The following is a 25,132-nucleotide window of genomic DNA, read 5'->3' on the forward strand; positions in this document are numbered from 1 at the left end:
TCCCTGTGAATTGTCCAGAGTGATTTACTCTGCATATATAGACTCTTATCTTACTCCACATTCCAGCCTTCATGATCACATGAGGCATAATTCTCTTCCCTGGCCCCTTCCCCAACACAGAGACTCTGTGCTTCAACCTACAACTATGTCTGGCTGCACAGCTACAGTGTCATGTCATAATCATGGTTTACAGCGGTATTTCATACATGGGAAGAAAAATGCTTGATTTTTGGAAAAAAAATGTACACAAGGACACTGAGAAAACATGGGAACGATTATAGTTTGCGCGGCAGAGCACCATGAATGATTGTTACATTCTTCTGTTGGCAAGAGAAAACGTTGATTGATTTATGATGTTTCCTGGCTCTTCTGTGTTCCACAGTGAGCAGTGGTGAAGATAATGGCCAAGCAGACTTGAAAATGCTTGGAATAGAAATTATGCCAGGGAAATCCCCTTAATTGATTAAGGGAATTAAAGGAAATGCCCTTAATAGTAAAGAAGGGACTGTATAAATCATTATCCTTAAGTACTGATAGGCTTCTCATTTCCTTATTCCCAATGGCAACAACATAGGAAGAAAAGATAGCTTTTGAGCACAAAAGAGATAAACCAAGGTCTTAAAGCCTCTCTGAGCTCAGTGCCAATATTCTAATGGATAGGCATATAAAGGCTGAAGTCCAAAATATCTGGAGGATGAAGATTACGAAAGGCTGAATCATGGAACAGCTGCTAAACTGAAGGTGGAAACTTCAAAGTTCATCTCATTCACTGCTGTTGTAAACTCATAACTTGAAATTTAAAGGCTAGAAATCATGTTACTCATGAAGATATTTTGCTACATGGAGGAACCATGGAACCTGCAACCATCAGGCTGGTTTGCCACTTGCATTATTCCATATTTATCTTGAATAAGCTAATAATATTTTTGTACAAGTTAAAGTAAATTATATCCATGCAGAAGAGTCCATTTTTAGAGAAAAAGATGCATCCAATTTCATATACCTCCTGTAAGTCTTTGAACTTTTAGACACTTATAATCATAACGACCATACAGAATCTTTTTGTATATATGTCATTTAAGCAGAGGAGAACTAAGATTTTAATCCCATCAGAATTAATCCTTAAAACTGCAATCCTAGCTATACCTACTGTGGTTACTTTGGTGACTTCAGAGCTATGTTTGTGTAGCTGGCTTACCAATAATATAGAAGTGGGTTGCCACTGTCTTCTTCCAGGATATTGCATGAAATATTAAACCATTTTGTTCTTTGCTAAATTATTCTGAGTAACTAATCTCCTTCCTTCCTTCCTTCCTTCCTTCCTTCCTTCCTTCCTTCCTTCCTTCCGAAAAACATAAGTGGAGGACACTGATATATACTGAGGCATTTTCCACAATATTTCCAACCAAGCCCTAGACTTTTCTTTTTGCTAATTGCTCATTCTCCCGCTCTCTTAACTCACATTAGATCTGATCTACCTTTTTTACCTTAGTAACTGAAACACAGGTTTATTTGCCTGTTTGGGGAATCTGACAAACAACAAGTTAGAGTTTTGCAGAGGAAATTATAATATTACTCCTACAGGTTTCAGGAAACAGAACTTTTCTGATTCAGTGTATGAGTCATACTAAACTCTAACAGTATAAACTGATGTAGATAACCCAGTGGTATATGGTATATATACCATATGGTATATGGATGATGATGATGTACTGATTAGTTATTTTTTAAGACTGGCAGTTTGTTACTCTGAATCCATACATATTTGAAAAGCACTAGAATATTTTGCATTCTTGTCAAACAGTTGATTAATATCTCATAACACCAGATGTTGTGGTTAGTCATCTTTTCTAGACAGAATTACCTTCCTGCTTCCTCTCATCCAACATTAATTATATTAAGTAAAACCTTTTACAATATTTACAATTCAGAATACTTCACCAGAACTAAATTCAGATTGTTAAAGTCAGTGTGGTAGTGTTTTAAATCTCTTTCTTTACTTGTGTTTGTCTTTTGATAAAGTATTTCATTGACTTGCACATAGAAATAAAGCAGTACTTTGTAGCAGCCAGAAATCCTGACCGTTATGTATCCTAGTCCCAAGGTTTGAATCCTGTGTCTCTTCTTCCTACCTTTTTGAATTAATGACCATTTGGCTGTTCATTTCCCTGCCTTGAAAATTTATATCTATGCCTTGTTTGCAAAATGGCTTGAGAATCAGAGATTCCCACCTCACATTTCCATTGGTTACAATAAACCTTTTGGAAGTGCCAGTTGGCTGACTTGTGTGGCTTCAGAAACTAAGAAATGGCGAACTATTCTTAGTTTCTGAAGCCACATAAGTCAGCCAACTGCTACTGCCTGTTGAGACAGCCAATCTTGGCTGACCAAAAAAATAAGTAAGTCAGATCTAGTTATTACTTGGAAGGGAAACCACCAAGAAATACCAGAGGTGTATACTACTCAGAAGTTGTAAAAACAAAAAGTCCTGGAAGAAGGCAGAATCAAACTATTTCTTTATTGTTGTAAAAACAAACAAACAAACCACCCCAAACCCTACATGGATGTGTCTGTGAGGTCACCAGAAATCAAACCCAACTTGAAAGAGATTTTACTGACTTTATGGCTGCCATGTCATGCAAAAGGTACCATTCTATAAAATATGATGTGAGCATCACACACATAAAATGTACGTCTTGCAGGCCAACTTCAACCTACTTCTTCAGTTGATAGTCTACAGAGGACACATTGCTAACTCTGCATGGCAGGAAAAAACATGTAAACAGCAGCATGACTGTTTTTAAGCTCAAAGTAATTAACTTAGCAGTATTGAAAAGACTTTGGGTCACATCTTCTCTATTTTAATATTTGGCAGTAAGCTACCACAACATATTGTTTCCATAGGGCCTCTCCCTCCTCTGCTGATGTGATGTGATCAAATATTATATCAATGGCTTTAATATATACAAGTGCAAATTCTATACTAAAATAAAATATTTTGAGACATCTTAGCTATTACAGACCAGACACCACAGTGTTCACATAACAACTGGTTTTATTCTTCTGACAAACTGCAATTAAGTATCCAAAATATGGAGCTTTTGCACATTGATTTACTTTTTTTTTTGCTATGGAGAACATATTTTTTTTCCTTGAGTTTTGTATTGTTTGAAATGATAGTTTAATGCTTTAAGAACGCCTACTGTATTTATGCTGTCAGTGTTAAGGCTGGGAATAAAATTCCTTGTCATAGAAAAAATGCATTGTAAGTGTTTAAAATATATTCTGGATTTCATATATTAGAGTCTCTTTATCTAAGGCTGCAGGAAATAGAAAGTGAATAACTTTTCTGGGCAATGTTATTGAGAACTCTTACAATCCACTGGAGTTTTTCCTGGAGAGTTTTTTCTTTTTTTTTAATTTAGAATATTTCAGTCCATTATCCAGGATTTAACTTTTAAAGATTTTGTTTCCTTTCAGTGGGAATGGTGGCGATTTTAGCACACTGCACAAGTTCGGTGCATAATCCTATTTTGTGTGTTTTAAAACTTGGTGGGATTTCTGTCTGCGGGCCTTTCCAAAAAGGCAAGAATTTTAGAAAGGGTTCTCTCAAAAGTCAAAAGTGGTGTGGGATCATGTAACAGCATCCCTCGTATTCTCAGGGAGCTGGGATGGTCTGACATTAGGAAACAGAACTCGAGAAGGCAGGATATCTGCCATCTCGCCTGACGGGTTTTGGCATTGTATTCGTATGTATCACCCCCTTCAGCGGATATGATGATTCCGTTAAGTCCTTGACAAACACTGCTAGGTATTCTTAAGCCTAAAGCGCTCTTCAAGGAGCATTAAGGAGCTCCATAGAAACCAAGCCCCGCTTAGGTCACCTGCTGGGGCAGCCCGACTCCGCCCGTGGATCCAGTTCAACAGGGAAAGAGGAAGCGAGCGAGAGGCCGCTCCAGCGCGCGCGCACAGGTGGCCGAGAGCAGCTCCGGAGACCGCCTCCCTTCGGCCGCTCGGGGAGGGGTAAACGGTGCCGCCTCCGGCAGGGCGGGCCTGCTCGCGTGTAAACGGGGGAGCGAGGTGGCCGCAGGGCGCCGCGAGAGGAACCGCGGCGGCTGCTGCTAAGCCCCAGACTGGCGGGTCCCCATGCGGCGGCGGGGACGCCTCCGGGCCCCTGCAGAAACGGCGACGGGGGGCGCCCATGACTTGGACTAGCAGCATGAGTAGTGGCTACAGCAGCTGGGAAGAGTCGGAGTCCGAGGAGTTCTTCTTTACCGCCCGCACCTCTTTCTTCAGAAGTCCCCTCGGCCACGCCAAGCCAAGCCTGCAAGTAAGCGTCCGTCTGCCTCCCTCGAGGCTGCCCCGGGGTGCCAGCTGGGCGGGAATCCTCAGGCCAGTCCCACGCCAAGCGCCTTACCCTGGCCTGACCCGCTGCAGGCCGCGCCTTCCTCTCCGGCCCCACGTGTTGTTTCCTGCTCTGGAGCAAGCTCTTATCTCGCTCGGAGCTCGCCCTTGAGCTGCTCTGAGGATGCTCCCACGGTTCCCTTCCTCCCTTCGTAGATTCCGCCCTAAGGCTCCATGTGAGCCGGGAGTCTCGGGGATCCGAGTCCAGGAAGCGGAACGAGAGGGCTGTTTTTCTGCTATTGCCAGATGGCTCCGCTCCGCTCCGCTCCCGCCGCTTGTGTAGCTCAGCCGTTGGAACAGTTCAAACGAGATTGATCTGGCTCCGTAGGCTTGCCAAAAATAGATTTCAGCGGATCCGCTTCCTTGTGAGGCTTGTCAGAACGAGCCCCCGGGCAAAAATTCGGTCCGCGGGGTGACAAAAAGCTGCTCATATGGAACCGCGTGGTCTTGTAGCCATGATCCTCTTGTGCAGGAGTTTCAGCGTTTTTACCAAGACGAGTAGTAACCGAAGTAACTTGAGTCGCTTACGTTAACTTGTCCGTCGTTGTATTTCTTTTCGATACTGTATGAGAAAGGCAAGGTCCATGCTGGGGTTCTTTAGGAAAGTAATTGAAAATAAACCCGTAAACGTTGTTGTGCCGTTTATGCAAAGCTATGTCGGCATCTGGAATATTGTGTACAATTGTGGCTGCCACATTTGGAATAGGTTGCAATAGAGCAGGAAAAAGGTGCATAACGGGGCAACCAGAATTATTAGAGGACTCAAAACATCTGGCTTAAAATTAAAAGTTAGAACATTTGTGACTTTGGCTTAGAAAAAGGTCTTTCTGGGGGTCATTACTGAAGTGGAAAAAATCATGCATGGTATGGAAAAAGTGGACATGGAGAAGTTTTTCTCTGTCTTTCAAAACCCTAGGATCAGAAATTATCCAATGATGCTGATTGGAAGCAGATTTAAAACAGACCAAAGAAAGTATTTCCTCACACATATGATAAGTAACCTGTAGAATTCATTATCACAAGACATGGTGCTAACATAGGTGACTTTCATTTCTTTTTATTAAGCCGTTTTTTAAAAAAGGGGAAATAAAGGACAAAATAAATAAGGACAAAATACAGGGTATTTACAAGTATTGTATTTAGTTAAAATTTTCAATATTTCATTAATTTGTGTGCGTGCGCACACCTTCAAGTCAGTGTTGACTCCTGGCAACTACCTGGGCTAGTCTGCAGTTTTATTGGCAAGGTTTTTTGGAAGTGGTTTGCCATTGCCTCCTTCCTAGGGCTGAGAGAGAGGCTGGCCCAAGCTGCCTTTTTGCCTAATGCAGGACTAGAACTCACGGTCTCCCAGTTTCTAGACTGATGCTTTAACCACTACATCAAGATTGCTCTCTATTTCATTAATTACCTTAACAAAATGAATTATATTGTTGTAAAATGTATGAATTAATGTTAAAATCCAAATATTATATGAATATCAACAGCAATAGTCAACATGTTATAAATCATAAAGTGTGAAATTAAGATTAGTAATTTTTGTCCAAACAGTAAAAGCTTTTTCTTAAGAGAAAATCAAGTTTTTGATGTGATACAAGCCCATATAGAGAGTTTTAATGGATGACTTTCAAGGGTTATTGGATAAATTCATAAAGGATAGGTCTATCAACAGAGATAAGTCCTGAAGACTCAGTATAACCTCCAGGTGATGTAGCATACCACCAAGTATTTGTTGCATCTATGAACTATGGGAAGAGGGGTATGTCATTTCCTGGTGGAAGAACTCTAAAGGGATCTGGTTGTCCTTTGTGAGAATCAGAATATTGAATTATGATGGGTTTTGGCCTGTTTCAACAGCAGGTTTTTACTTTACAAGGGAAATAATGTATTGTTTTTTGTGTTTTTACCTAGCTATCTTTTAAGAACTTGATAAGCTTAAATTAACCTATAATAAATGATCAAACCTGTATTAGTTACAAAAGAGTCTGTTTGGTGTAATGGTTAAGGCATCAGGCTAGAAACCAGGAGACCATGAATTCTAGTCCCACCTTAGGCACAAAGTCAGCCCTAGGAAGCAGGCCATGGCAAACCACATCTGAAATCTTGCCAAGAAAACTGCAGGGACTTGTCCAGGTAGTTGTCAGGAATCAACACTGACTCGAAGGCACCAAAAAAAAAAAAAAGTTGCAAACTGTATTGATTGAGAACTACAAAATGGCTTTTTCAGCAATACCAGTAGGACAGTCTTTGTTTCAGTAGGATGCTACATGAAAAGGACATGCCTGCCTAAAACCTTCTATTGACCAGTGTGCTTTACAAAAGTATCCATGCGTGGAATGTATGCACATTGAAGAACTGCATCTCAGGATGATAAAGTAATAAGAAGCAGACACCTGAGTTTCTTACAGTTGGGATGTGAATTGTATGGATCAATACTATATGTAATCCCTTCCAACATGGCATTATTGCTTTTGAATTGGGTTGAGATGCTTAACTTTTTCCCCTTTGCCCTTTCCAAAAACAATTTCCTGGAGGAATATAATAAATCAGTTGTAATTATTCAAGTGATGTGCTGTCAAAATGATATCTTAAACACTTTCCTGTTATAAACATGATCATTTTAATGTTAGTTTTGACTTCTTAGAGCTTAAGCTAATTGTAGTCTGACTCAGTTGCCTAAGTTATGAGTTACAGGATAATAGAGCTTAAATTTTACACAAAAGTGAATTATTTGGGACAGAGGGTTTTTCATAGTTGCAAAAGCATTCCCAGGGAGGATCAGGTGACAGGATTAGGAATCCAGGTAGCACTGATATCTTGGTTATGGGCTAGCTCTTAAAATAAACACAAATCCTTTCTCATATTATTTCAGTGGTGGTCTGTAGCTTCCTAAGGGTTTTTCAGTATTTGAGTCCATGATAGGTGCTGGAAATGGCAACAGAAAATTCTTCATAGCATTCATAGAACTTACAAAGCAGGGCCTGGCAGGAAAACTATATGGATATATTCAGGTAGTTATCAGAAGTTGAGTTCGGCTAAAGGGAGACTTTATCTTTCTTTTCCCCTTGCAGTAGGAAGAGAGCCAGTCTGGTGTAGTGGTGAAGGCACCAGGCTAGAAACCAGGAGACCAGGAGTTCTAGTCCTGCCTTAGGCTTGAAGCCAGCTGGGTGATCTCAGGCTAGACACTCTCTGTCAGCCCTAGGAAGCAGGCAAGGGCAAACCACTTCTGAAATTGCAGAAACTCCAGGGATTTGTCCAGGCAGTCGCCGGGAGTCAAGACTGCCATGAAGGCACCCAAAAAAACAAAAAAAAAAGCAACAGTGTAAGTTATGGAGTAAAAGAAAGAAAAGTGAGCAACTCATATGTGCTTTAAGAAGGTTTTGGGCATGGAATAAGTTCAGGCAGCAAGGGAGAATCCTGCAGGATTTGCATGCCTTCTGGGAATATGCCAGCTTTGGTTGGCTTTGATTTATATACAGTAGTATGTGCCAGCCTTGTGAGGTAGTCCATATAGGAAGCATGCCCAGATGAACCAATTCTACTTTATTGTAAGGTTATATTAACAGAAACTTGCAAGTCTGAAAGTACGTATCTCCCCGTTGCCTTTACAGCCCAAGAAACTACAGAGGGTCCCTTCTGATTTTTGCCACGCCCACATTCCTTCTGTGGGCAAAGCTGCCTCTTACTCTTATCTGACTGTTCCCCTGGCTGTGGCTCTTCCCCCATCTCTCAAGGTCATTCCCACAGACCATTACAGTATGTTGGTTTGTGTAACCTTGGATCTACAACATGATACTTGGGGACAACAATGTGCCCGCTAACCTTACTTTGACAGCTGTTAAGCCACATATTTATCCAATTAATTTTAGATTCTTAAAATGTGAGTGGCTGCAGCCCAGAACTTTGTTTACTTTCTGGTAGGTATGTATTAAGATGGGTGGTATCTAAATTTGAAATATAAATAAAATAAATACGGGAATTGAAGATTCTGAGAAGTCTAACCCATTTCATGCCTTTGGACCATCTGAACTCACTCCAGATCATACCATTCCAAGGATGGTTCATCAGTTTTCTAGAAGTAAATCTCTTGAACTGGAAGTGGTTATAGAGATTCTGAGATAATACAGCCCCAGAATAGTCCTGCTTTATTTGGTACACCATATTCTAAACACCTAAAACTGCTTTGGTGCTGGTTTGCTTCCAGAAAACCACTGAACTAACCCAGAACAGCATGACCTGTAGCAGGTTCAGCTTGGTCCAAGAAGAAACAAAACACTGTGGAGTTCTCTAATGTTTTGTTTCCAAATACGACTTTTGTATGTACTGTATGTATAATACCTGTAATGTGACGTCAAAATTCCAAAGGTGTCCACCAGCCAAAGAGTTTGGAGGGCCCTGTGTTAAAGCATGAATGGACTGATCTGGAATTAATAATGCCTGCTTGCAGATGGAGCAAACGATTATGCACTTGCATGATCTGAAAGTATATAACAACATATTTTTTTCCAGCTTAGCCATACTGTGGCTTACAATGACATATGAATGTGCTCTGGGTGTAGTCAATTAAGACAAGGTTTTTGGGCAGCCATAAATAACACTTGGGAAGAGCAGAGGTCAGGGATGGAGGTGTATCATGGAGATGTATCAGAGACACGAAGCATGGAATTAAGGAAGAACAAGGTTGAAGTCTTAAAAGATTTACGAACAAAAAGTTTATGGATACGGAAGGGCAAACTGCTATTAACACCACAGAATTCTGGCAAAATTATATAGTTGAGCCACATGTTTCTACTTCTAGCTCTTAGTGTAATATGAGAAAGGTAGACAGGATGAACTTGACAGTAGTTGGTTTTTAGTTCAAGAATCAAAGGCTAAGTAATTCTTTTATGTTCTTTTAGACTTGGCATTACATTCAGCAGAAGGATTGTGCCTCAAGTCACATATATCTATTTTAATCAAACATTTAGATACTTCACTGAATATGTGAAAAGCAGAGGTGTTAAGTTTTGTGCATTTTTAATTAAATCTTCTGAAATCTTTACTCTAATTTGTTGTTAATGGAATTCTTCTCAGGTTATAATCATCTATGTGGCACATAAACACTTTTTAGAATAAAACAGTGTGAAATACAGGTAGTCCCCAGTTTAAGAATGATCCCAGTTAAGGTTTGTCCTTAAGTTGAATTTGTATGTAAGCCGGAACAATATTATTGTATAATACTGTATAAGTAGTATTGTGTAATTAACTCAAACCATTGTGTATTTAAGTTGAATTTTGCTGCAATAGACTCTGTTCTTAATTATGGGTCATCTGGGCATTCTTAACCTGGGGACTACCTGTAGTAGCAGCAAAAATATGGGCATTTAAAGCAGGGCTGGAATCTTAAACTCTGGGCCATAAAAAAAAAAAAATCAAGGCTCACTTCAGAAAGTGAAATGGCCATAGTGACCTGTATGACAACAGAGAGCTAAGGATTCTATTGATATGTCTTAATGGGCTGATAGCAAGGCTACCAAGATACCAAACTGGAAGTGCCTTGAGTGCTATGGAGAGTGTTATACGTAGATAGGTTGGTTTAAGTACTTGGTACTGACCTTATATTATCCTTGACACTAATGCAAACAGTCTCTTTGTTCAGGATACAAGCCTGAAAGATTGTTGAACTATTGAAATTGTACTATAAAAGGGTAAACCTTTTAATCTGAAATTTGTTTTGGTAAAACAGATAATTTTATTTTTAAAAAATAATTTTGTTGACAAATTGACAGCTGATCTCTTATGTGAATGCTATTTGTTTCCTCCGTTACTAATTAAGTATCATAGGCTGGGCCACTTATAGTATCCAACTGATTGGCATTTCATGAATAAATATTGCACTCACACTTTTTAAAATTGATTATTTTCACAGAAAGTACAAGATACCTTGAATTAAATCTAGTCCATCAACTTGATTTCAGTTTGGAGATTTTGGTTTGCATGTAATGGCAAACTGCTTCATTGAAAATAGTCGATTGAAATAAGACTTACAAGAAACTGTGTTCAAAGCATTCAGCCATGGCGTTTGTTCATCTAGTGCCAAACTGGCCGATTCTTACACGTATTATATGAACCAGTCAGAAGAATGTCAAACTGAAAAGATGCCTTTAAAGGTACCTTCATAGTTGCAGTTGTTGAGCTCCGGTTTTTAATTAACTTGTTCTCATATTAAATTGTACTTACCTGATCCATAGCTAACATTATTTACCAATAAATTAATCACAATCTCTGTGAAAAAGAATTTTCTCTAGCATACCTAGTAGGTCATAATTATAAAGGCTGAACTACAGCACAAAAAGAATTAGTTATTTGTATCAATCTGTCCTAAACATTTCTTTCAAATTGAGCATTATCATTCAGTTTATGAATTGTTGTATATAGTGTCTTTTGTCTGAGCATAGCAAATTATTTTTGTGTCTTTAACATACCTGGTAAACTAGACTTTTGTAGAGATTGGTGTATTTTCTTCATGTTAAGCATTTATGTCTGCATGCATACCCATTTTTAAGAAGAAAGGGGCATTGTAACACTTGATGTCAGAGGAAGCAGCAAATGTAAACCACTTGCTAGCAGTTTGTTAAGTTTTCTAGTACATCTTACCTGTGTGGAGATAACACTGCAAATGGTTGGAGTTGTTCATTGCTTATTTCATAGGACTATGCAAAACTCATCAGAGGAAAAAGCAACATTCCATCCTTCTACCAGACCATCCAGTTGGTGGGGGGAGTGTTCTTTGACAATTTCCAGACGTAAATCCTCCAGGCCAGAACAGCATGGCCCGGAGGAGGTACAGAACGTTCTGTTTCAAAATTGGTGAGTTTTGCAAGTCACTATTATTTCCAGAAACATATATAACTTGTGTGTTGCATATCCATAACTTTGAAAGCTGAAACATGTAATTCTCCAAGAAAGAATAACATTGCTAGTTATTTTTCAGAAGTGATAAAAAAATCTTTCTGAGTGTAGGAAGGCAGGAATGGCTATGTTCCAATATTCATATTTATTCTGTTTCCTGTCTTTTAGTGTGGACTTGTGTGTGAACTGTCTAGTATCATATAGATCATGTAGCACAAAGAGATGGTATGATAAACAGGTGTCTATTGAAGTGATAGGCCTTTATGAATTAAAATTGTACTTTTTTTATTGTGATAATTTCCTGGGTAGGATTTTGTGTTATGTTGCAGTCCTTTTACATTTTTGGCTGGCACATCACCTGAAAAACTCCCAAGGTAGATTAGTACTATCTGCAGGCTTAAGAAAATGAAAAAGAGATGAGAAGAGGATAGGAGAAAAGCAAATTTATGCACCAATTCTTAAACCTGCATAATTGTTCTTGCAGTTACCTGTTGAAATAGTAAACAGTTCAAGGAAAGGAGGAATGCAATATGGTAAAGATAGCCTTTTAGTAGAATTATGCAGGTTAGAGTTGGTTGTGATACAGAAACTTAAATATGTATTTTTTTGTTGTTGGAGGATTAATATTAACTAAATTATATATTCTGTCTGCATATCTATTGATTAATGACAGATGTTGGCAAATGCTGCAGAGGGAGGCGATATTTCATACAAGATTGTGTATGTACAATCGCTTGTTTCCGGTTTTAAGAAACTCTCATGAAAAGTATGAACTGTGTGAGTACTGGCAACAGTTATATCATCTTATTAGTGATAAAATAAAAATTGGAGTACAGAAGAAAAGAATGCTTTTCAAGCCCTTGATTGTGCTTGTAGGAACAAATTATGTACAAAAGATAATGTAGTTAGAAATAAAAGACTGAGGTGGTATATCTAAATTGCATTATAAACAATTGAATACTTTCATAATTTTTCACTAATTGCAGATAATGAATGGCATGCAGAGAATTCTCATGTAAATATACTTTGTGTCAGACTAAATGATTAAATAGGTATCTCTAAAATTGTTTAAATAATAGATTCAGGCTATAATCCTGTGCACATCTAAAACTTTAACTTTATAACACCTTGTGTGTGTAGATAAACTTTGACTTCAGTTATGCTATAGTCATGATTGACAACTCTTTAAAAAAAAACCTAGAAATTATAGAAGGGGGATCTACCTACCCATCTACCTACTTGATATCACACTTTTCCTAACATGCTATAGATTCTTTACAGTAGTAAAAAATTTGGAAACTGAAAGAACAAAGGCATAAATGGATGTCACATTGGGAGGAAATATGGTAAATGCTTGTGCATGATTAGCATCCATTATAGGATTCTTTAACTAGATTTCAGATAGATTTATTATTATTACAGTTGTTAAATAAGATGGAAATCGAGTAAGATATCAAACAACCAAACACACATTTGTCTTCTCCAAATAAAATAAGAATGTTCACAGTATTAAATAAAAAAAAATCCCTTGAAAATAAGTAGCCATGTGTTTAAGACTGGGAAAGTAAATGAAGCCATATGTTAAGAATCTGAGCGTGTTAATCCTGTAACAGGAAAAGTATCCTCACTGGAACATATATTTTATTGTTTGCTTTAATTGTTTGTATCTAACTTTTAAAAAGTTAGTACATAGTTATCTTTAAAAAACTGCTAGGATTTATCTGTTACTGTTTCAATTATTGAAAATAATTTGCTTTAAAATAATTTACTAAAGTTTCTTACTTTGATAAGTGGTCACTGTGTTAGAGACATCAGCCATTTTTCCAGTCAAAAACATGGCAAGTTCCATGTGTTTTGATAGTGAACTTTATAACAGTCAACCATTAATTCTTAATTTTTACTTAAGGAAGGGTGGAGCAACAGCATTTCCTTGTGATGGATTTCCTCAGCATGAAAATAGGGAAATTGCTGTTTAAAGAAGATGAAAGTCTTTCAACCTGGAATTTAAAAAACAGCACTTATTATTCCACATACTCTTAAGAACAAAGTCCTACTTGCTGTGTTTCCTGATAGCCTTTTTCCGGAGTTAGTAGAATAACTTGCTTACTTACAACCTTGATTTGATGGCTTACATCCAAAGGTTATGTGTGTGTGTGTTTGAGAGAGAGATTAAAATGAGTCTAGCCTCTAGTTCAAAGTATCTTTTAAAAGGGATTCTGATGTTAATTCTTATTAGATATTTTATTTTATACAGATAGAAAAACTGTTCAAGAAAATTTTTATGGCGTGACAAGGACCCTTAAACTGAAGTTATCTTATGCTGATAATTATGGTTAAATTACTATATTTTCACCTCTATCACTGGGCTTTTCTTTTAACATTCTTACTCTTGGAATACCATATATTTTGTGCTTATTTAGAGAGTTAGTGTGTGTGACCTGTCTGAAGTCATGGCAAGACCTAGGGTATAATAAACATCTCAGACATAAACTTGGGTATAATAAACAGGATTTGTTTTTCCTAGCCTTGAAACCTGGTAGACATATGTAAACATTAATAGGTAAGTGATTAAATTTGGACCCAGAATTGCATGAGAAGGTGACCTTGTAGAATAACCCCAATGTGAAGATGGAAGAAAATGTTTTATTGGCAAATTTGGGCCAAGTAAGAAATTAATATATTGAATCAGTTGCTACCTAACAGCTATTGTAATACTTGAAAGTTTAAGCACTATTATATTTGAAGTAATATCACTGATCCAATTTTATGGGAAACAACAAAAAAGATGAAGATTAATATAGATAAAGTACATGGAGTGAGAAATGGAATATCCAGTTTTGAAAAACGAATGGATCCAAGTATTAAGTAATGTAAAACAGTACCTTTTATGATCTAGAAATGAAGTTGTTCATCAAAAGAATGTTTTTAAAAAGTTGGACATATTTTAAGAAATTTATAGAATCAATGCCTTTATCAAAATCTATGGTGTAGCCATACTTGAAATAATACTCTCAGATATGGCCAGTGTGCAGAAAAGGAAACAAAAATAATTGTTGAAAGATTTTAACTTTCTCCTAAGAGGAAAACTTAAAACATTTAGGATTTTTCAGGTTTAAAAATGATAGAGAAATATAAAATTGTGTATGTAATGAAGAAAATGGATAATAAAGTGAAATCTCGATTTGGCAGACTTTAATGCAATAGACTTCTGATACAATGGATGAAATTCCTATTTTACTTACTTTATTTTCATAATGACATCATAAAACAAATTACATAAAATTACACAATTTATGCCATTTGCATGATGATATTGTCCCAGATTTAGTGGATAAATGGAAATAATGGATCTCCTTTTTCCAAGTTGGTCCATTAAATTGAGGTTTCATTGAACTACAGTCTGGTCTGATCCAAGGAAGGCCAGCAGCAAGGGATGTATTTTGTCACATGCCTGGATAAACTACAGGTAACTTTAATTCTTTAAGGTATTAATTAGATTCATGAAAGGCATCCAGAGGTTATGATTGGTTGCTATATTACCTCTAGTAATAGTGATATTAAGGCCCTCAATTAGGTAAAAGGAATGTGAAAATGCTGTTGTGACCTGTTGGGGTTTTCCACAGGCATCTGGTTGGCCACTGTGTGAACAAAATACTGGACTAGATAGATCTTTGGTCTGATCCAGCATCTTGTCTTCTATTCTTATGACAATGTAACAAAACATCAGTGTCCTCTTCCTTCACCATACACTAACTTTCCTTATCAATACTGGTGTAATAACGCTGTGACTGGCATGCTGCCTGAAGACCTGATATTCTTCATTTTTTGTCCTCATAATCACAAATCTCTTTTCCCTCACCACCTGTTATATCCAGAACAGTTTCCCTCTTTCAGTCACAGGAGTTCTTCATATTCAGTGTTATTAAGCCTTTGTTAAATTGCTCTAATCTCGATATCTCTATGGGTATAAAATAAGTCAGACAAATATAGCAACAGTATTCCTGCTAACTTGTTAATATATGGCCTTATTTTTTTCTGAGAACTGTTTTTGTATAGAGAGTTATGGGACACAGTATTTTGGCAAACAGAAAATTATCCCATCTAGCAATTATGGTATAATAAATGCATATACCATATAGCATCTTTCTCCCAGTTTGGTTTGTAGCCACTAACAATGTATTGATATAAAGCTAAGAGGATCATTATAATTTAATAAATAAAATGTTCATTTATCATGAAAACTCTTATAAGAGGATACAAAGTAATAGCTTCTTTATGGACGTACTATGGGTCCCCATATTTCCTAAGTTATTATTTGTTTTAACCATTGTTTGTTGTTGCAGTAAGCCAAAATAATTAACCATATTAGCAGGATGTGTGAACCCAGTCTGTGTTTCATGCAACTTGAACAGTTTGGTTTAATGGTTGGCATTGCATACTTGCTAGATGACTAAGTAAGAATTTCTCCAACTTCTCTGTATGCCTTCTTGAGGTTCTTGGCAAAAAGAGAAGGTACAAAACCAGACTTTCAGGCTTCTTGGCCAGATTTGCCAAAACAAAAGGCTTTATCCTTCAGTGCAAAATGTGTGAGACAATAGCCGTCAGAAAGGTATATAAAATACCTTATCAGTTAGAAACTAAATTTTTTGCTATTTTGAGCCCTTTATTAAAATCCATTAGAATGAGAGAAAAAAGTTGTATTACAGAAATACAGCATTCTTATTTTATCATAAAAAGATATGTAATCTAGTGTTCTTCATGCTGTAAATGTTGTATAAGAATTCTAAATGCCATTCTTGCAATTTAGCCTTCAAAGTTTAAACAACCAACTCTATTTAGAAATGGGTTGCATGCCAGCAGTTAAAGCACTGCCATATAGGGTATGGCAAAACCAGTGGTTTTGGAATGAGATCATGATAAACTTGTTCAGCTTTGCTATCACAAATACATATAAAAGTTTCTTTCATTTAGTTATACTCCCACAAAAAGATACCAATTATTTTGTATTTTTGGTTTTCTTTTACATTTTAGCTTTCTGCAGCAGAAACTTCCACTATAGGTTGCAAAAGGAAGAACCGTCACAGTCTACCCATGATCTTGCAGAACTAGTTTATTCAAAAACAGATGTGATTGCTGATAAGGGTTATGTCTATTTTGATATAAATATTATATATGTTTGTGTGCTTTTCAAAATTTTAAATTCATTCCTTTTCAAGGCCAACAGATTCAAATTCATTTCACTAACCTCAAATGCTATGTCCAAATCAACTGATAATCGATACCTTTGTGAATGTGCTGCCCTCTTGTTCACTAGCTTTAGATGATGGCTAGGAGGTTTGGTATCCTAGGAATTCTATGTACTGAATGCTTTTTAGACAAACCGATAATATCCTGAATCTTGCTAATGAATCAGTATGTTCTACACCGGCTCTGGATTTTCAGTGTTGTTGATTATATCATTGATTCCACATTGATTAATGCTTCAAGGAGAGCCAAAGTGTATTGAATGTACTCTTTTTATGAGTCGGATTCTTTTAAATATTAGAATGTATTGATTGCGAATATTTGAGCCAAGCAAGTGGAACCATGAGTAGAACTTCCCTCTTCCACCTTGTTTTAATACCCAGAAATTCATTTTCTTACCAAAGGCAGAACATATTTTTAGATTTTAGACAGCAAGTATGTGTAACTTGGGGGACACGGTGGCGCAGCGGCTTAATGACGCTGAAAGTTGCTGGCCAGAAATGGTCGACGCTTCAGCGGTTCGAGTCCAGCCTTCGCGTTAGCAGGGTAAGGAAAAAAGAGGCTAATTCCATAATAAATGTTTGCAGGATATGCTGTCATTTTACTGTTTGCTGTGCACTACCAAATATATGTATTATGCATATATTCTCAATGCATAGTTTTACTTTTTAATTGTAGTAGAACTAATCTTTTTATTACTTTGGAATTTTCAACCTGTTTTGCTCTAGGATGTTCAGAAGGAGAGAGAAACTCAAAATTACCTCACCAAGGAAGCAATCAAGGAAAAAGTCCAAATATACAATTCAGATGTTACTGACAAGCTAAAGATGACTTTGGTAAGCTTTTTATATATGGTTTTTATTATGATTTGGTAGCATGTCTGCCTGGTACAGTAGTATTAGTCTGCCTCCCTGAAGTCAGCACCAGATGTGCTTATCAGTGCTATAATGTGATAGCAAGTAAACTCTATTGCATAAAATATTTCTTAGCTTTCACCTAAGTGCATTTTGTGGCTCTGACTGTTCTTTCTCGCTGTGCGTGCCTCAAGGTCTTAGCAGTATAAACCTCCAATTTTTGTGACCGCTATTGAGTCATATTAAGGTGAACATTAAGAGAACATATTCTCTTCCCTTTTGAGATATTTGTGCTTGCTGTGCTTACTCTGCTGTTTTTATTGTATTAAGTTTTATTGTCATTGCTCTCTTTTTTATTAAAAAAATGGTTTTACAGTTTGGCTTTTGTGACTTGTTTGTGTATCCTAACTTTCTTATGATTTGGATACCTGTTCTAGAAGATATACAAGTGCACTAAGTCTCCACCATCAAACAGATATTCTTTGTGCCTTGTGCGTTTGAGCAAGGAGTGTTTAATAAATCACAGTGCAATTACTCTACTTTTCTCAAAGTCTTTCTGTGAGAACATGTACTATAGCAGTTATTGTGGCTATCAAACCAGATCAATATATCTCCAGCCTTGATTGTACTCATGCTAAGGCATAGGTCCACCTATGACTCATTTATGCCCCTGCATCCCAAGACCTAGCTATCATTCTTGGTCTAGTCCGTGGCATTCTTTGGTACAAGAAATTGCCCCCAAACCAGGCAATTTACCATTTAGTACTGATGTATGAACAACCCCTGATCAAGTCTTGAAATTGATATACTCTTTACTAAGTTGCTAATAACTAATCATTAAGGTATAAAAATATCTGGATCTGTTGGAAATTTAAGTCACTACAGCTGCCATGCACTTCATAAACTTTTAAGTTGCTTCTGAAGAACTAAAGGGAAGGAAACCAATTTAAAGGTTACATGTTCCCATATAGCAGCTTGTATAGATCATTGAAAGCACCTCTGCTGTGCAGCTGGGAGGCATTTTTTCCAATTCAAGTGTTTCTTTAGTTTCTACACAATTGCCTGTTGGTAGTAGAGATTGTACTTTTGATGTATGTGTTAACCAGACTTATTCCACATCCTGCATAGGATCATTCAACTTGGGTAATGGCACCATTAATTGCAGCTTTTTAAGACATTTCCCTGACATACATTGTACAGCTACCTGTTCCCAACTGTTGACTTTGATTTGATGTTACATTGATCGATCTTTTTCACCTCTGGTAAGCATAGCTTGCTAGTCATCCTTATGCATGATGCACAGAGACCTCAACATAAATTCAGGTTGCTTATTTATAACCTGTGGATTTGGAGTGTTCATCTGTGCATTCATATGATTCTCCCCACATTCCTCATGCAGGCACTTAGCTGTTTATCTGTGGGTGATTACAGTGGCCTCATGGTTACTATGTGCAGTGGGAAAGACCATTAAGGTCTTTAAAAATGCAGTTCACATTTAGAATGTTCTGATAGTATCTGCTCAGAAAACCTATATGTGTAATTACCCAGATGATTGTTCAGTCACAGTTATAGGTGGTCCTCGCTTAACGACCACTCGTTCAGCGACCATTCAAATTTATGACCACTGAATGAGTGGTACTTATGACCAGTCCTAGATGTTCCAGCCATCGTAGTGTCCCACAGTCACGGGATCATGACCCGGGTGCTGGGTGCCCACCTTGCAATTATGATGTTGCAGCATCTTGTGGTCACGTGATTGCCATTTGAGACTTTCACTGCTGACTTCCAACAAGCAAAGTCTGTGGGGAAGCTGACATAAAGTTGTAAATGGTGACCACATGAAGTTACTCTTAATGATGGCATGTGATTCACTTAACGGTGGCAACCAGAAGTGCCAGAATTTCTGTCACTTGTGCGGTAGTAAAGCACAATGTCATGTGACCACACTGCTTAGTGACAGAAATTCCAGTACTTCCATTTGCTACCATTAACTGAGGATTACTTGTACAGATAAGCAGTCTGTTGTTACATAGGAATCGGGGGAATAGTTAGTGCAGCAATAAGTCTCAACCATCAGCAATGGCAATCTGATTACTTGCTGAGTCTTTCTTTTTCCCTCTGCCATGTACATGAAAATGTATCCTCCATTTTGTTATGGAGCACATGAATATGCTTTCATTGTATATGTGTGTGTGTGTGCTTTATTTATAGAACTCAAGCGGAGTATACACTGGCTTCATCAAAGTTCAGATGGAACTTTGCAGACCTATCACTCTACGGGCTTCTGTGAATGTAGGGAAGCATCTCAACAGCAATGAGACAGCTTTTTATTTGCCTAATGGTTATATGAACACTCTTCATATCAGCAGTACTAACACAGTCCGTGAAGTTATTGAGGCCTTGCTCAAAAAGTTTCTAGTGGCTGATAATCCTGCCAAGTTTGCACTTTATAAACAATGTCACAAGGAAGATCAAGGTATGCAAATAGATTTTTCAATACTTGTGAAGAAATAACCCGAGTTGTAAGTGGATTAAAAAAAAAGATTCTATTGCTAATTTCATTCTTTTATGACTTAGACATAGTGGAATTATTTTTGAGGCGCTGTGTGTTGGGAAAGAGATTTATTTGGCAAACTGATCTGATTTTCATTAAAACATTAAAAACTATTAAAAATAGCAGAAATCAACCTTCCCTTTTTGAAGTGTGTTTCATATATACTTAGCATAAATTTCAGCTGAATAGAATCTTTGTACAACTTCAGTGTCTTATCTAAAATCTTTGGTTGTACAGCCAGCATGCGGAGTTATATATGTTTGTGTGAACCAGGAAATTAGGGATATCAGTATCACACTGACTTGGATTTTGAACAACTTAAATTTGGTTTGATATTGTGACTTGTTCTAAAAGTCATTAACGATTTGGATGAATTAGGAGACCACAGTCAATCTAATGTTTCATAGTTTGAGGAGAGTTGAAGGTGCTATGTACATTTGGCATAAGTCAGTACTTTTATCTTGGCCTCATAAAAGATATTATTTGTGCTTCAGAATCACTGATTTAATCCATGCTGAGCCATGGTTTATGTGCAGCCATAATCATGGTTTCAGTATGAAAGCACGCAGCAACTAAATCACATTTCAGGACTGCTTATCTGTTTTTGTTTGCTTTCTTTCATAAGCTCAGTACTCTGATTCAAAAGTTCTTATCGTCATTGTGAGGCAGTTTAATGGACTTGATTGTCGTTTGTGAAGCTTAATATAGATAGCTTTATAAAACAATGATTTGGAAGCTGTCCTCTAATTTCAGAATGCATGTTCCCTTTTCTTGAGGCTCTTTTGAATTACTAGATATAATTGTTGATTGCTAATTAGTGTTTCACACTTTTGTGAGCTTGCATCTTCCTTGATTGGGAAAACCTGGCCATACCTAGTTATCTGATAGTCCAACTAATATTGACTTGGATACTCATTCAGTTTTAAAACTGACATGTTCAGAAGGGCTTACAAGTCATCGAAACAGGTTCAAGCAGCTTTATCTTTGGATGGTGCTAACAGTGCTCCCAACTGTTTCTTTGTGTGTTGTGTCTGCACAGCCACTTTACTTTGCTAGGAAAAAATGAACCAAAGTGGCTGAAGGGTGTCCTTTATCGTGCTGCTCATCATCTTGCTCCAGTTAGTGGCATCAAAGAACTTTTATGGTCCAGGAAATCCTTTACTCTTGCTGACACACCATGAGATTTTCAGTGGTTTGGGCCACCATTCTCAATGTTCTTGGAGCAACAGTCCCACATATCCAAATGACTTTGGTGGCTGTAAAGGAATCAACAAGCCATCTGTACTTCTGGAGTGAAGAGTTCATTTTTAGTCCCCTTGGGGAGTTGAAGCATCTGCAGATTTGAGGGATGGAACAGTGTCCTGTAGCACAACATCCCACCCTCCTGGATGCTGAGCTTTTCCCCTCTAATCCCAATGTTCCCCATCTCCCTGGGGCCCTAAACAGCAACATTCTGTTCCCCAGCAAGCTGAACATATGGCCATGAAAGTGGCAGCTGTTAACTTGAAGAGGCCATAAGAGTGAAGTGCCATGCCAGCCCCTTCTGGTCATACTAGCAAGGACAAGCTTTGTAAGTGTCTAAAGGAGAAGGTGCTGGCTTTCTTCCTCTTGGTCTTCAGCTTGATCCTTAGACCTCAGGAGGTTCTCAGAGAGGAGAGAGAACCTGGTTCACATGGCCAAATGAGAAGTGGGATAGGGAATTTGTTTGGATTCTGTGAATGGGTTCCCAAGGCACCAGTGAATCTGATAGAAAAGGAGGAGAGCTATCAGAAGAACTGAAGAAGATAACTCCATTAAGGACCTTACAAGGCAGTTTTATCAAAGCAATTTCACATTTATGGACAAGAATATTTATGTGGGGCTCTGTCTCCATAGTCATTTTGGCTTTAGCTGCCACAGAAGCCAGAATCTTCCTGGCAACCAGGGTTTTTTTTTCCTTTTAGACTATGGATAGTCTAAAGTAGGAATAATGGCCTCACATAAAAGGTAAGGTGAGTATTTCTAACAGTAACTTCTATTGCTGTCCACCTTTTGAAGGAGGCCAGATCAGGAAAGAGACTCCACAAAGACTACTGGAATGTACTTTATTGTTTCAGGGTATGGCAAAGACTCTCTCTCCCCGCTTTTATACCAAAGAGAATCAAGTCAGGGCCTTCCTGAGTTTCTTTCTCACCTTATCCTCCCTTCCAAGGCTAAGCTGATATTTACCTAACAGCTGTTGAATTCCTTCTTCAAGGCTATCTTGATATTCTTCTACAGTTGCTGCCTCTGCTTCTCTGGGTTTCTTTCACCTCCAGCGTGTGCAAAACCTTGTTAAAGAGAAGAAGTGATGTTTTTCTTGTCTCAAGCAAGCATAGAGCTTTACTAGAGAGAAGAAAAGGCTAAGGAGATAGGAAGAGCACCCTCCTTGCTCTTCTCCCCTTTACTATACCTACCCTTACCTCTGTACCTTCCCCTATAGCAGCCTTAACTATTGCAGCCCCTGCCTTCATAACGCAGGCAGCAACTTGCTGGCCTAATTTTGGAGTTGTGGCAAGAATGCTGTGGGGGCAGTGATTTTTGAAGCTGTGTGCTTCCTCCTATTCCAGGAATAGGGAAGCATATCACTGAAGGTGTGGATAAAACCCCTTTGTTCCATTCCAGCAAGCTTCCCTTGACAGTGGAAGGTCCTCCATGACAATTCCTGGGTGGATTAAAACATGTACCAATGCTATGAAGCCCACTCTGCTGATGCCCTAGCAAGTATAACAGCCCACTCCAATGTGGCTACTTTTTCCAACAATATCCCACTGATATATGCAGTGCAGCAATTTGGTCCTCAGTCTTTTCCATTGTGATGTTCACAAGCATTGACTGAGGCTTCCTTTCTTTTGATGAGTTCTGCAACACATACCTTGTTGGTAAGGCTGATCATCAGATAGTATCCATTTTGTTGTTAGCTGCTGGGTTTGAATCCTAGCTGAAGATACTCTCCAGCCACCTTGGATTTATCATGAAATTCCTTTTCCTGTCATGGTATCCAAGACCACCTCCCCCCTTTTAAAGATAGTTTTTGTAAATAGATAGATAGATAGATAGATAGATAGATAGATAGATAGATAGATAGATAGATAGATGAATACGAAGTCACTTCTATAATATCTACTTTTACACATATTTTTTTTCTATCTTACATCATGGAACTCTTGGCTGGGACATTGCTCTTTTCCATCTCTAGAGACTAGAAGAAAGGATTTTATCCTGCTTAGTAGAATAATCCAACTAATGAAACCCTCTAGTCACAGTAGAAAAATGAATTTCACAGTAAATCTTGTGTTTTATTCTCTTTCTTTCCTATATTGCACATATAATTTTTAGAGGATACTTCTTGAGTTTTCTGAATGTAAAATGTACGTTTGTTTAGAGCTGCCCATTAACCTCACTTGGGTGACTATGGACTTTCATAAACTATAATAAATAAAGAGCAGTGGAATAGAAAGGTAGGATATTCATCACCAATCAAAAATTATGTTTCCAGTGCACCATTCCTTATTATTTGTTGCTCATACTTCTCCATTTATGTAGTGTAGTATCACTTGAATTCTGGGATTCCTCTGTGTGTGCACTGATATAGTTCTGGTTCTAATAATCAGCAGAAATCCTGAGTGCGTATTACTTCCTTTTTTTTTGTAATCTTATTTGCAGTTTATATGTGCAAACTCTCAGAAACAGAACATCCTCTCTATTTGCGGTTGGTGGCTGGCCCAAGAACAGATATGCTTAGCTTTGTTTTACGTGAGCATGAAACTGGAGAAGTTTTGGTAAGTTGTACTTGTGTTGTGTACTTGGAAATCGTCTTGATGGTCCTCAAGTCCAACTTGTTCATTACCAGGATTTCTAATTAGTTGCATACAATTTCCTATTCAAACATATTGAATGTATTCTTAGGCTTCATGTTTATAGAGAAAAATCAAATAAGTAGTTAATTAAAATATAGTGCAGATTATAAGAGTTTTATAGAATCATACATTGGAAAGGCCATTCAAATCTTTGAGTTCAGTGCCATGCCATGCTCAGTGTAGGAATCTGGTCTAAAGTATCCCTAATGGCTGAATGTGTCTGCCAAGAGTCTACCACCTCTCTGGCGAATTGATTTTATTACTTAACTGTTCTTATTGTTAGTAAGGAGTTTTTTTTTTTCACTTAACATTAAATAAAAATCTCACTTTTGGTAAATTCAATCCATTATTTGGTTTTACTTTCAGTTGCTGTTGATATAGTTCTGATTTAGCTATTTATTATTATGTTTTTCTTGTCTGAAGTTATAGACCGCCTAGAATTCTTTGGGGCTGTGGTGGGTTATAAGTACTGTTAAATACATATTCTGTGTCCTTAACTCAATCAATCAGTATTTTATTATGGTCACAGACCAGAATTACAAATAAAAATGCATTAAAAATGAAATCAAACAAAACATGATATTACAGTTAATGGTGGGATTGTCAGTGGGCAGTCAAAGTCTGCCTAATTTTACAGACAGTGCAACAAAATTTAGTTGCGTTCAAAGAAACTGAATCATACTGATCAGATAGCAGCAACTGTACATAAAAAAGATCAGAATTTCCTGGATATTTTACCAAACAGGGAGTTATAAAATGAGTCCTCTATCCTTATAGAGGGTACAGTATAGCAGGGCATGAGCCGTGGTTTCCATAGCCCCTTGTCCACAGGGGCACAATCTTAGCTCATATGGGACTTTTTGTATCAGCCCTCCAAAACTACTGTGGGAAGAACATTGTAGCATGCTAGAGTTAGTGCCCTATGGAATTTGGAGACATTTATGTAATATACTTTTATAAGTATATTATAAAAAGGGTCTTGACTGCTCAAAAAAAGGTTCTTAGGTAGAGCAGACTAGTCCTGTTGCTTCCAGATCTTTGATACCTTGTTTAAATGCACCCACCATATGTTAGTAAATCACATCTCCAAAATTTTGGCCATAAAATTTTTGGCTTAAAATGAAATGTGATATACTTGCATGTGTAAAACTGAATGTTTATCCAGGTTTCTTCTCCTAACTACTATGGTTAGTTGTCATCCCACTTGGCCATTGCATATGAATTGGTATGCATGAAAAATTAGTTAAATATAATATCAGTGCAAATATTTTGGTCTCTTATCTCCCTGCCTCCCAACTAAAAATTTCAAG

The 25,132-nt window shown here is 37.6% G+C and overlaps 1 protein-coding gene across 2 annotated transcripts in view; it reads left to right on the forward strand.

The window, feature by feature from the left end:
• RASSF3 (Ras association domain family member 3) overlaps positions 1-25,132 on the forward strand; it is a 57,385-nt gene that overhangs the window by 28,977 nt on the left and 3,276 nt on the right. The window contains exons 1-4 of one of the 2 annotated variants that reach the window (XM_025169988.2): positions 3,225-4,330; positions 17,265-17,372; positions 19,602-19,866; positions 23,629-23,744. In XM_025169988.2, coding sequence (XP_025025756.2) covers positions 4,202-4,330; positions 17,265-17,372; positions 19,602-19,866; positions 23,629-23,744 — 618 coding nt within the window. In that variant the 5' untranslated portion in view covers positions 3,225-4,201. Of the gene's footprint in view, positions 1-3,224; positions 4,331-17,264; positions 17,373-19,601; positions 19,867-23,628; positions 23,745-25,132 lie in introns of those variants that run through there. The other variant, XM_088141783.1, reaches the window with a different exon arrangement.

This window comes from Python bivittatus, unplaced genomic scaffold, assembly GCF_059951505.1.
Source record: "Python bivittatus isolate LINGU-HERP-01145 unplaced genomic scaffold, Pbiv_v1 ctg000330_np1212, whole genome shotgun sequence".
NCBI lineage: Eukaryota > Metazoa > Chordata > Lepidosauria > Squamata > Pythonidae > Python > Python bivittatus.